Source organism: Chelonoidis abingdonii, chromosome 15 (genome assembly GCF_003597395.2).
Source record: "Chelonoidis abingdonii isolate Lonesome George chromosome 15, CheloAbing_2.0, whole genome shotgun sequence".
NCBI lineage: Eukaryota > Metazoa > Chordata > Testudines > Testudinidae > Chelonoidis > Chelonoidis abingdonii.
This window is the reverse complement of record NC_133783.1, coordinates 21,906,699-21,919,621: the sequence shown is the minus strand read 5'-3', so window position 1 is coordinate 21,919,621 and position 12,923 is coordinate 21,906,699. Positions and strand designations below refer to the sequence as shown.

The following is a 12,923-nucleotide window of genomic DNA, read 5'->3' as shown; positions in this document are numbered from 1 at the left end:
CCTATTATCTCGAGGTTCCTCAAAGGTTTGGAGCGTCTATACCCCCAGTACGACGCCCCGCCCCTTGGGACCTCAACTTGGACCTGACGAGACTTACGACTTCTCCATTCGAGCCATTGGCAACCTGCTCGCTCCTGTATTTGTCAAGGAAAACAGCCTTCCTTGTGGCCATCACATCGGCTAGGAGAGTCTCTGAGCTTCGGGCTCTGATGATGGATCCATCTTACACAGTGTTCCACAAAGACAAGGTGCAGTTACGTCCACATCCAGCGTTCCTCTCTAAAGTAGTCTCGGCCTTCCATCTCAACCAGGACATATTCCTCTCGGTCTTCTTTCCCAAACCGCAGTTGCATTCCCTTGACGTCCATAGGGCGCTCGCCTTCTACATTGACCGAACGAGACCCTTCCGCAAAACACCACCCTAACTTTTTGTGGCAGTGGCAGATCGGATGAAAGGCCTACCCGTCTCTTCTCAGAGAATTTCGTCATGGGTAACGGCATGCATCCGTACTTGCTATGATCTCGCTCATGTCTCTCCGGGACATATTACCGCTCATTCTACCAGGGCTCAGGCCTCATCAGCCACCTTCCTAGCTCAAGTACCCATCCAAGAGATATGTCGAGCAGCTACATGGTCTTCAGTACATACCTTCACTTCTCATTATGCCCTGGTGCAACAATCCAGAGAGGACGCAGCCTTCGGTTCTGCGGTTCTACACTCTGCAGTATCTCACTCCGACCCCACTGCCTAGGTAAGGCTTGGGATTCACCTAATTGGAATGGATATGAGCAAGCACTCGAAGAAGAAAAGACGGTTACTCACCTTTGTAACTGTTGTTCTTCGAGATGTTGCTCCTATCCATTCCAAAACCCGCCCTCCTTCCCCACTCTCGGAGTAGCCTGCAAGAAGGAACTGAGTAGCGGACGGGTCGGCAGGGGTATATATTCGGTGCCATAGCGGCGCCACGCCAGGGGACACCTAGCTGACCCACCGAGTGTTGCTAGGGTAAAAATCTTCTGACGGACGTGCACGCAGCGCACATACACCTAATTGGAATGGATATGAGCAACACATCTTGAAGAACAACAGTTACAAAGGTGAGTAACCGTCTTTTCCAGCTTTTCCTTTCTGTCCCAGAGACAAAACTTCAATCCTCATCATTTCATGTCTTGACTGCTTTGGGTACCTCTTTGCTGTCCTTGAAGAACAGATTTAAAAATTTTATTACAGTGAAGGTTTGAAATGAAATATACACAGATTGGGAGGGAAGGTACTGTACATCCGGGTTCAGGCTTGGGTTACACCCTTGCTTTCCCCAAGTCTATTTCAAATGCTGTTGCTAAAATCTTGGTTCATTGCTCCCATCACGTCAACCCCCTCTCTGAGTGCCTCTACTGCTCTCCTCCCCCGCCCCTCCAGACTTGTCGTCTCCTCAGCCTTTCTAGAATCTTGTGGATGTCCAGCTGTCAGTTCAAGTTCAACATTGCTGAAACAGCACTTAATCGCCCCCTGCCCCCTCTAGACCCTCTTTGCTACCTCCTTTCTCAATCATTTATATATAGCATCATTGTTTTGCTTGTCACTCAGGCCTGTAAGATGTCATCTTTATTGACCTCTTTAGATCCTCAGTTGCAGCCTGGCTAAATCTTGCCTATTCTTTCTGCATAATATCGGTAAGATATGACCTTTCCTATCCATCCACCTGGACAACTCTTGTTGCTGTAATCAAGATCAGAGCTTGGACATACTTTTCTCGGCCCTTGACAAGTCTAATCTTACCCCCTCATATCCATTCAGACTACGCTTCAAAGACTATTCTCCTTGCCACTTGCGTTGAGCATATTATTCCTCTCTTTGATCTCTCTAGTGGCTCCTCCTCCCCTCTTGTAACAAACATGTTGCTTGTCTTCACTTTCAATGCCTTCCATTTCAATTCCCTGTTTCATTCAAGATCCAGATGTCAGCTTCCACTTCCTCTCTGACCTGATAGCAGCTTCTATCATCTGTTTGTTAAATTTCAAATAAATACCTTTTGTGCTTTCTCCCATGGTGCCCTTACTGCTTATTGTAATCAGCTGTAATGCTACCTCATTCTCCACTTGCGACCCTCCTCTTTGAAACTCCTTTTTGGTGATGGTCACATTTTTTCTAGGCACAGTTAGACTGTGGGTGCACTGAGACTGAGATCATGGTCTATCATGCTGACCAATATTGTCTCATTGTGTCTTTGTACTCACCTGTATCAATTTCTTGGCTCCTATATTTACACTTAGTAATTGTCTTTCGTCTAGTTATACTGTGCCTAGAATAATGAGGTCCTGGTATGTGAGTAGGGTTTGTAAGTGCTATGGTAGTGCTTCTACCTACAAGATTTTTACATTTCAACCCCTTCAGTTTACCCCCCCCCCCATCTAGCTTATCTACTAACCATTCATGTTGCTAATCATGTCTTTGCTTTACCAATATTTCTAACCTTTTATTGCCTGTTAATCAGTTTGTTCCTTAAAGGCTTTTTGCATGTCCCCTTATATGTAGGCAAAACTCCCTCATAAAACCTGATCAGCCCTTTCCTTAACTTCTCTTTATAAGAGACCTTTCCTTGTCCATCCTGGCTCCTGAGCAGCTGCTGAACTGTGACAATGTCTCTGATTCCTTTTCCTACTCCAAGTGTGATGCTAAATGAATTAGTCTGAGGGAGCAAGGTTTTTGTTACAGGTACTTTATAGAATAGGGATAAATATCTGATTATTTACCGTATGAAGGTGGATGTGTGAGCTGCAGCATATTTGTTAACTTTTCAGTGCAAGAGACTTGAACTTTTCTTTTTTTCTTCAATAACCTTGACAATCAAGTTTCTAACCAGGTCCCTTGTCAGAGTTCTTTAGGCACACTTTCACCTGTGGAAGGCAGGAGAATTTTCTTTTACATGTTCATATTTCTGCCACAGGTGCTATATCAATCAGACCTAATTTATGGTATAGGTGGAGGTCACCTTTACATTTATCCCAAGAAACTAAAAGCAGCAGCAAACTGTCAAACTTGGCCTTCTCTTCTTCAATTACTTTTGACAAGTGGAAGGGGGAATAGTTTATTGGTGCATAAACAAAATCTAGGTAAAGTAGGGAACTTTCTTCTAAAATACTTATACAACCGTACCGCGCAAAGGCTGGGTGTTGTACAATTACAGAAGAGACAATCCCTTCCCTCAAGGATTTACAACCTAAAGCTACAACAAAGCACTGCGCTGTGCAATGCAAAATACGCCCATTTGTCAATACAAAAGGAAAGTACGCGCATTAGGTCAGAAATGGTACCTGAATACATACGTGCAGAAGTGAAAGAGGCTAACATTTTCTCTGTACCGGTTCTTATGAGCCCCCTCTAGGCCCATTGCTGCACGCCTGTGGAGGACGCTGGTGGCAGCTGAGCCTTGTGTAGTTCGGGCTACTTATGAAAGAGGAGGGTGAAGATTGGCCTCATAGTTACCTCCCGTTCAGTCCTCAGCTGTGGGGCAAGGCTGGCTGTAGACCCCAGTTTTGAGGCGTCAGCGCCGGACGAGCAGCGGCTATTCTGTGAGGCTGGAGCATGAGGGGAGCTGCGCTGTGCTGCGCTCTGCCCTGCGTCCAGAAGCAGCCACTCCCCGCTGGTTGCGCTCTAGGGTAGGCAGAGAGGGGCAGGTCCTCCTGCCGCCGGGGGCGCAGTGCGGATTGTAACGGGGGAGCTGAGGAGAAGGAGCCGTGCAAGGGAAGCCCATCCATGACAAGCTGGCTGCTGTGTGGCCATGGGTAAGGGGCGCCTCTGCTCCCCGCTCTCCGGGGACAGGCCACACTGGGGCTCCCCGCTGGGGGTGGGGAGGTAAAGGGGTGAGGCGGTGCCTGGGTGCGGAGCGATGCCCCGGGCAGCGCGCAGTCCCCGTCCGGCAGCAGCCCGAGGCTGCGGCTGCTGGTCGGTGCCTGGCCTGGCCTCCTCGCCGCAGAACTTAGGGTGGCTCCAGCCGCATCTGCGCGCCGGAGGCGAGCGGTGTGCGGGAGCCGTTTGCTCCCGGGGGAGGCGGGGGGGCCTGGCAGGTAACTAGGCACCAGGCCGCGGCTCCCTGCGGACAACGGGTCCGAGCAACACGGGCAGCGCCGTGACAAAGGAGCGGAACCCCCGAGAACGATGCTTGTCGGCGTGTGGGATGCGGGGCGGGCGCCTACCCCCCGCGGGGCGGGGGCTGCTGGGCGAGCTGCTGTCTGGCTGTGGGGGTGGCGGCTGCCTCGCGGGGAGAAGCCCACCAGAGATTTTGTGGGGACTGGGGAGGGCAGAGCTGTGGAGAGCCTTAGCCGTTGTGATTGCATGGAGCGGGGGGAAGTGATGGGAAATTGGTTCTTTTTTGGGAAAGAAAGATAAGCATGATCGTTTGGAGTGCTTTTCAGTAGAGAAGGATCTGCCTTTGCGCATCCTGGGCATGGTGCCACTCCTTGTATAGAGAAGTAGAATGATAGTCCTAGTTGTGTTAAAGCGTGGGCATGTGCAGGTTGCCATCCTGATATATAACAAAATGGTTCAATTAAAAAAAATATATGACTTAAATCATAAAAGGGTTCAACTGAAAAGTCTAGTTAGGAGGTGCCTGAACTCACAATAGGTGCACTGTGAATGATATGTAAAAGTGAAATCAGGGGGACCCCATGTTGTAGCTGGTCACATAATGGCGCAGGATCAGGGACTAAGAGAGAACTGATCACTTAAGCTATCTACGTTTCTGTTTTTTTCAGACCTTATCTGTCTTCTGTGAGAACCAAGTAGTTGCATGAGGCTTTGCTATTATCAAAGGCACTTTTTTCCATAATGAAAGAGAAACAGTCAGTATCTTCTGTTGGCCCCCAACAAGGTCCTAAATCACGGTGACTTTGACAAATAAGCTGTAATTTTCAGTGACTAATCATATTTCCTGTTGCGGATACTATTTATATATGCAATGAATATCCAACACTCTACTTATGGAAACTGTATATCAGGGGTTGGCAACCATTCAGAAGTGCTGTGCCGAGTCTTCATTTATTCACTCTAATTTAAGGTTTCATGTGCCAGTAATACATTTTAATGTTTTTAGAAGTTCTCTTTCTATAAGTCTATAATATATAACTAAATTACTGTTGTATATAAAGTAAATAAGGTTTTTTAAAATATTTAAGAAACTTCATTTAAAATTAAATTAAAATGCAGAGCCCCCCAGACCAGTGGCCAGGACCCGGGCAGTGTGAGTGCCGCTGAAAATCAGCTTGTGTGCCGCCTTCGGCACACGTGCCATAGATTGCCTACCCCTGCTGTATATCCATATTGAAAGAATACGATATCTTAGGGCCAAATCTTGCTTAACTTCCACAAGTCCATTAAAGCCAGTGTATGCAGCATAGTTGTGTCCATATTGGTCCCAGGATGTTAGAGAGATGAGTTGGGTGAGGTAATATCTTTTGTTGGACCAACTTTTGTTGGTGAGAAAGACAAGTTTTTGAGCCACACAGATCTCCTCTTCAGGTCTCAGAAATGTACTCTGTGTGTCATAGCTAAATGTATGGTGGAACAGATTGTTTAGCATAAGTAGTTAGCACATAGTCAATCTGTTCCACCTTGCATTTAGCTGTGATGCTCAGAGTACATTTCCCAGACCTGAAGAAGAGCTCTACGGGTGGCTCAAAAGCAGGTTGGTCCAGTAAAAGATATTACCTCACTCACCTTGTTTCTCTAGTGTCATATATGAGCAATCTCATTGACATTCTTGAGTAAAGTGAGCAGGATTTAGCCCTTTATAGTTATTCTGTTCCATTTAGAGGGAACCTACCAAAAGAGATCTGAGAGTAAAGGCCAGTGTTCCCTCTAATTTTTCCCATACATGTGCGGAATTAATTTTGTTATGTGCACCAATATGTAGTGATGTGTGATACATCGCCTCCATATTGGTGCACATAACAAAATTAATGTGGCGGCGATGAGGCCAAGGGGTTTGGAGTATGGGAGAGGGCTTCGGGCAGAGGTTTGGGATGCGGGGGGGAGGAGGGAGTGAGGGTTCCAGCTGGGCGTGTGGGCTCTGGGGTGGGACTGGGGATGAGGGTTTGGAGGGCAGGCTGCCCCAGGGCTATGGTGGGGAGAGAGGACTCCATCCAGCTCTCTCTCCCTGTGGCAGCACCTGGGCTTCGGGGAGAGAGGCGTATCTCCTTGCCATGGTAGCTCTGGGCCTGGGGCCGCGGGATAGGCACCTCTCCCCCCAGCCGTGGCAGGTGCGGGTCTGGGTTGGGGCTGGTGGGGAAAAGCATCTCTCCCCGCCGCAGCCTTAGCACCTGCACAGCACTTAGAGGGAACTTAGGCAAAGGCCACTTATAGTATATTTGAAAATAGGAGCATAAAAACCATGAGTCAGGCCCCAAAATATGACAAGATTGGGTTAAAAATCATGAGATATAAAAAGATGCATTTTGAGTTATTTGCCTTTTCAGACTTTTATTTATAACAGTAAGGGTAAGAAACTTGAAAGAAAGAAAGCTTAGATTCTCATGTGATCTCTTTGATCCCTCAATTTAGATTGCTTTGGAAAGTTTTATGTAAGTTGTATTTATGGGTAGAAATATTTTAATGAATTTTAGAAAAATATGGAAAAGAAACTTGGTTTTGTGTGTCCACTTTAAACTTTCCTGTGTAGAACTGTAAACCAGAACTACAGTATTATGCTAGTGGGTGAGGAACTATGTCCTGATCTTACAAATGCTTATGCGTATGCTTAACCATGTTCTACTCATAGAATGTAGTCAGAGGGACTTTACAGTGTGTAAAGTTAAATGCAGGCCTAAGTCTTTGTGGAATCAGGGCTACAATACAAACTGTTTATATGTTAAAGAGATAATTGACATCTGTTTCTGTGCCGGATGTATAACTTGGATTCGAATAATGTTGCTGGATATACTATATTAATGAGACACATCTCTTATACATGTGTGAACGCAGCTTTATTATCATAGAAGAGTCTCTGAGCCCTGTTAACCAGCTGATTTTTTTTTTTCATTACTTTCTCCATATTCATTGTCAGTGCTGCTTTCACTTGTCTTCCAAGCCAAGCTAGGTTGCCCTTCTGGTCCTGACCAGTGCTGAGATGAATTGAGACAATAGTGTGACTCAGGTTATGACATCCCATATAGTGCATGGAAGAATGGAAAGCAATAACAGCTTACTTCATTTTTATTTACATATTACACAAACATATGATGTGTAAGCGTGTTTGTTTTGGAGTGCATGTTGTGTTATAGCACTGTGACTTTACAGCAGTTAACGGATTTTATTCCTTTGATTAAATACAGATTGGGATCCAAGTGCTTTGAACAGGAAAGCATTTAGTGAATTTTTTTGCTTTCATAATTGAAATATGCTTATTTTTCCTTTGTTTTAGCTGTAAAAGACCCCACAGCTGTAGAAAGAGCAAATTTGCTGAACATGGCTAAATTGAGTATCAAAGGACTGATTGAATCAGCTTTGAGCTTTGGCCGTACTCTGGATTCTGACTATCCACCTTTGCAACAGTTCTTTGTTGTTATGGAGCACTGCCTTAAACATGGTCTTAAAGGTGCAGTAATCATTTTATTCATGTATTTCCTGTCCCAAACCATTTTTAAATTTTGTTTCTAGAATGTGGTGGATTATCCTCTTCGTACAACAGTTTGAATATGTATAGCACTCTATAGTAAATCTGAAGCTGTTACCACTCAAAAAAGAGATCCAGGAGTTGTGGATAGTTCTCTGAAAACATCCACTCAATGTGCAGCAGCAGTCAAAAAAGCAAACAGAATGTTGGGAATCATTAAGAAAGGGATAGATAATAAGACAGAAAATATCATATTGCTTCGATATAAATCCACGGTATGCGCACATCTTGAATACTTTGTGCAATTGTGGTCACCCCATCTCAGAAAACATATATTGGAATTGGAAAAGGTTCAGAAAAAGGCAACAAAAATTATTAGGGGTGTAGAATAGCTGTCATATGAGGAGAGATTAATAAGACTAAGACTTTTCAGCTTGGAAAATAGATGACTTATGGGTGGTATGATAGAGGTCTATAAAATCATGACTGGTGTTGAGAAAGTGAATAAGGAAATGTTATTTACTCCTTCTCGTAACACAAGAACTAGGGGTCACCAAATGAAATTAATAGGTAGCAGGTTTAAAACAAACAAAAGGAAGTATTTCTTCATACAGCACACAGTCAGCCTGTGGAACTCCTTGCCAGAGAATGTTGTGAAGGCCAAGACTATAACAGGGTTCGAAAAAGAACTAGATAAATTTATGGAGGATAGGTCTATCAGTGGCTGTTGGCCAGGATGGGCAGGGATGGTGTCCCTAGCCTCTGTTTGCCAGAAGCTGAGAATGAGCGACAGGGAATGGGTCCCTTGAAGATTACCTCTTCTGTTCATTCCCTCTGGAGCACCTGACATTGGCCACTGTCGAAAGATAGGATACTGGGCTAGATGGGCCTTTAGTCTGACCCAGTATGGCCATTCTTATGAAGTACTGATAACCATAACAAAATTTTTTTACACACTTACACTTTTTTCTTCTTTGTAAGATACCCCTAAGTGACTATATATGTTTTATCCGTTACCAGGATCAAATGCGTGTTACCTATATCTTGATTTCATTTCACTGTTACTCTTAAACTGACATGGCTATGCTTCAGCATGTCTGTTTCAAACATGAAAACAGAATTGCTACTTTATAAGAGTGTTTTTATAAATTCCCAAACCACTCTGACTTACTTTTAAAGGTTAATCAAAGTTTGTTGCATAAATACTTGTATTCACAGTACAGTATTTTAAAACAATTTATGTAGACAATTTCTAACCCAGGTATGCTGTTGTGAACTCTATGTGAGAGAGTGAGCTAAGTAACTTAAATTGTCAACTAAATTATTATGTTTTCCTTTTCTCAGTAAGAAAGTCTTTTCTAAGTTACAATAAGACAATCTGGGGCCCACTGGAACTTGTGGAGAAGTTGTACCCAGAAGCTGAGGAGATAGCAGCTAGCGTCAGAGATTTACCTGGCCTCAAGTGAGTAGTGTTGGTAAAAACATAACATTTGCTGCAATAAGGTTTAGGGCCTGATCCAGTACCCATTAGAGTCAATGGAAGGACTCAGACCCTTAAAGAGCAAAATATATTGTGGCAAAACTAGTACTTGGATTTTAGATACTGTGTTGAGAGAATTTAGACGAAGAACCTTTCTCACACTGAAGAAGCTAAATACTTTAAAAGTGAAATGCCTTTTATTGTGTTGGTAGAATCATAGAAGAATAGGACTGGAAGGGACTTTGAGAGGTCATCTAGTCCAGTCTCCTGCATTCATGGCAGGACTAAGCATTATCTAGACCATTCCAGACAGGGTTTGTCTAACCTGCTCTTAAAAATCTCCAGTGATGGAGATTCCACAACCTCCCTAGGCAATTTATTCCAGTACTTAACCATCCTGATAGTTAGGAAGTTTTTCCTAATGTCCAACGTAAACCTCCCTAGCTACAGTTTAAGCCCATTGTTTCTTGTCCTGTCCTCAGAGATTAAGAAAAACAATTTTTCTCCTTCCTCCTTGTAACAACATTTTATGTACTTGAAAACTGTTATGTCCCCTCTCACTCTTCTCTTTTCCAGATTCAACAAACCCAGTTTTTTCAATCTTCCCTCATAGATCATGTTTTCTAGACCTTTAATCATTTTTGTTGCTCTTCTCTGGACTCTCCAATTTGTCCACATCCTTCTTGAAATGTGGTGCCCAGAGCTGGACACAATATTCCAGCTGAAGCCTAATCAGCGAGGAGTAGAGCGGAAGAATTACTTCTTGTGTCTTGGTTACAACACTCCTGCTAATACATCCCAGAATGATGTTTGCTTTTTTTGTAATGGCATTATACTGTTGACTCGTATTTCGCTTGTGGTCCACTATGACCCCCAGATCTCTTTCTGCAGTACTGCTTCCTAGGCAGTCATTTCCCATTTTATATATGTGCAACTGATTTTTCTTTCCTATATGGAGTACTTTGCATTTGTCCTTATTGAATTTCATCCTGTTCATCTCAGATTATTTCTCCAGTTTGTCTGGATCATTTTGAATTTTAATCCTATCCTCCAAAGCACTTGCAACCCCTCCCAGCTTGGTATCGGCTGCAAACTTTATCAGTGTACTCTCTATGCCATTATCTAAATCGTTGATGAAGATATTGAACAGAACCAGCGCCAGAACTGATCCCTGTGGGACTCCACTCATTATGTCCTTCCAGAATGACTGTGACCCACTGATAACTACCCTCTAAGTAATTTTTAACTTGTTCTGTCCCTGTTTTATCCTCTTCTGATCCTACCTCATTTTCACTGGCAATCACTATGTTAGATGTCCAGTCACCACCAACCTTCTTGGTGAAAACCGAAATAAAGATGTCATTAAGCACCTCTGCCATTTCCACATTTTCTGTTGTTATTCCCCTTCCTCCGACACCCCCCCACCCCCACTCCATTGAGTAACAGGCCTATCCTGTCATTGGTCTTCCTCTTGCTTCTAATGTATTTGTAGAATGTTTTCTTATCACCCTAATGTCTCTAGTTAGTTTGATCTCGTTTTGTGCCTTGTCCTTTCTAATTTTGTCCCTACATACTTGTGTTATTTGTTTATATTCATTCTTTGTAATTTGACCTAGTTTCCACTTTTTGTAGGACTCTTTTTTTTATTTTTTTTTAGATACTTGAAGATCTCCTGGTTAAGCCAGAGTGGTCTCTTACCATACTTCCCATCTTTCCTACACAGTGGGATAGATTGCTCTTGTGCCCTTACTAATGTCTCTTTGGAAAACTGCCTACTGTCTTCAATTGTTTTTCCCCTTAGACTTGCTTCCCATGAGGTTTTACCTACCAACTCCCTGAGTTTCCTAAAGTCTACCTTTCTGGAATCCATTGTCTTTATTGTGCTGTTCTCCCTCCTACCATTCCTTAGAATCATGAACTCTATCATTTCATGCTGACTTTCATCGAAGCTGCCTTCCACTTTCAAATTCTCAACCAGTTCCTCCCTATATGTCAAAATCAAATCTAGAACAGCCTCTCCCCTAGTAGCTTTCTCCACCTTCTGAAATAAAAAAATTGTCTCCAATACATTCCAAGAACTTACTGGATAATCTGTGCCCTGCTGTGTTATTTTCCCCACAGACATCTGAGTAGTTGAAGTCCCCCATCACCACCATGTCCTGTTCTTCAGATGATTTTGTTAGTTGTTTTAAAAAAAGCCTCATCTGCCTCTTCATCTTGGTTAGGTGGTCTATAGTAGACCCCTGCTATGGCATCATCCTTGTTTTTTACCCCTTTTGTCCTTTCCCGGGGACTTTCAACAGGTCTGTCTCCCATTTCCATCTCAACCTCAGTCCGAGTGTATACATTTTTAATATAGAAGGCAACACCTCCTTTTTTCCCCACCTGTCCTTCCTGAGCAATACCCTTCTATACCAATATTCCAGCCATGCATATTTCCTACCAGGACTCTGATGCCAACTATGTCATAGTTGTGTTTATTTACTATCATTTCAAGTTTTTCCCCTCTTATTCCCCAGACTTCTCACGTTAGTATTCAGACATCTAAGATACTGATTTGATTGCACTCCCAGTTCTGACTTGTCTCTTCTTTATCCCTGCTATAACAGCCCATGCTACCCGCAAAGGTAATACCCTTATGTCTCATTTGTACTAATTTTCCAAATGTTGCATAAAAACAGTATAACAAAGACTGTCCTGTATGTTAGCTAGTGAACAGTAATCCACCTGCCTTCCCATTCTTAGCTTGATCAGATGTTAAATGAAATCTTGTCTCTATTTCCAGCATCATAGATTATTAGGGTTGGAAGAGTCCTCAGGAGATCATCTAGTCCATCCCCCTGCTCAAAGCAGACCCAAATCCCTAAATGGCCCCCTCAAGGATTGAACTCACAACCCTGGGTTTAGCAGGCCAATGCTCAAACCACTGAGCTATCCCTCCCCCCTTCAGATATGATGTATTTGATATCAACTGGTGTTGCTGGTATCTAATTATTGGGGGGGGGGAAATAAGGTGATTGAGACAGTCTTGTAAATGTTTTATTATTTTTGGTGTGCTGGTATCTTTTGGAATCCTCAAGTTTATTTGTTTATCGCTAGCCTTATTTCAAGTACATGATGCTCCCATGGCGTCAGCTGGAGGATGTAACTCTAATCCTCATATTGTGGCAAACAGCACAGTCACTAGACCATTGCAGTGACTCTTAGTGATGCAGTTTAGTTTGCTTCATATGCTAGGAAATGTATAGTATCTAATAGAGTTTCCCAGTCCATTATGTATTCATCCTCTTTGCATTTTGTTCAGTGTTTGGGACACACCTTTATGTTAGTAAAACTATCTTGAAAAAAGATAGTTGTCTAAAGATAGAGCTGTGCAAAATTTATAGGATTCCGTTTGTGTGGGTCGCAAGAACTGGACCTCCCTGCACAGTTTGTTAGTGGATGTCCACATGCTTCTCTTTCAGACCCTTCTGACTTTGTGAGGATTTGAAAGCAGGGTTGAAAATATCGGGGACACGGGTTGACAACTGTACAGAGGCCCTAACCTGTGGGGCCCCCTGAACTTTTGTAACTGGGGTGAAATGGAAGGGGGTGGGCCCTGAGCAAACTTGATGTACCTGGGCTCTAAATTTCTTGTGATGGGCCTGTTTGCAAGATATTCTCCAATTTTTTCTAAATAAAATAATTTTTTTTAAACTTCTGTTGTAAACGTTTTTAAAAGGACACTGTCAGATTAAGGATAATCTATTTTTCTTCCCTGTATTAGTATTAGTACCTTAACCAATAAAAAATAAATTATATTTTACCATTTTGTTTTTTGTTGTTTTTAC

General features: G+C 43.2%; 1 protein-coding gene across 1 annotated transcript in view; it reads left to right on the top strand.

The window, feature by feature from the left end:
• Positions 1 to 3,705: 3,705 nt before the first annotated feature.
• RUFY2 (RUN and FYVE domain containing 2) overlaps positions 3,706 to 12,923 on the top strand; it is a 60,294-nt gene continuing 51,076 nt past the window's right edge. Inside the window, exons 1-3 of the mRNA XM_032795250.2 lie at positions 3,706 to 3,786; positions 7,422 to 7,595; positions 8,958 to 9,075. Coding sequence (XP_032651141.1) covers positions 3,783 to 3,786; positions 7,422 to 7,595; positions 8,958 to 9,075 — 296 coding nt within the window. The 5' untranslated portion in view covers positions 3,706 to 3,782. The remainder of the gene's footprint in view (positions 3,787 to 7,421; positions 7,596 to 8,957; positions 9,076 to 12,923) is intronic.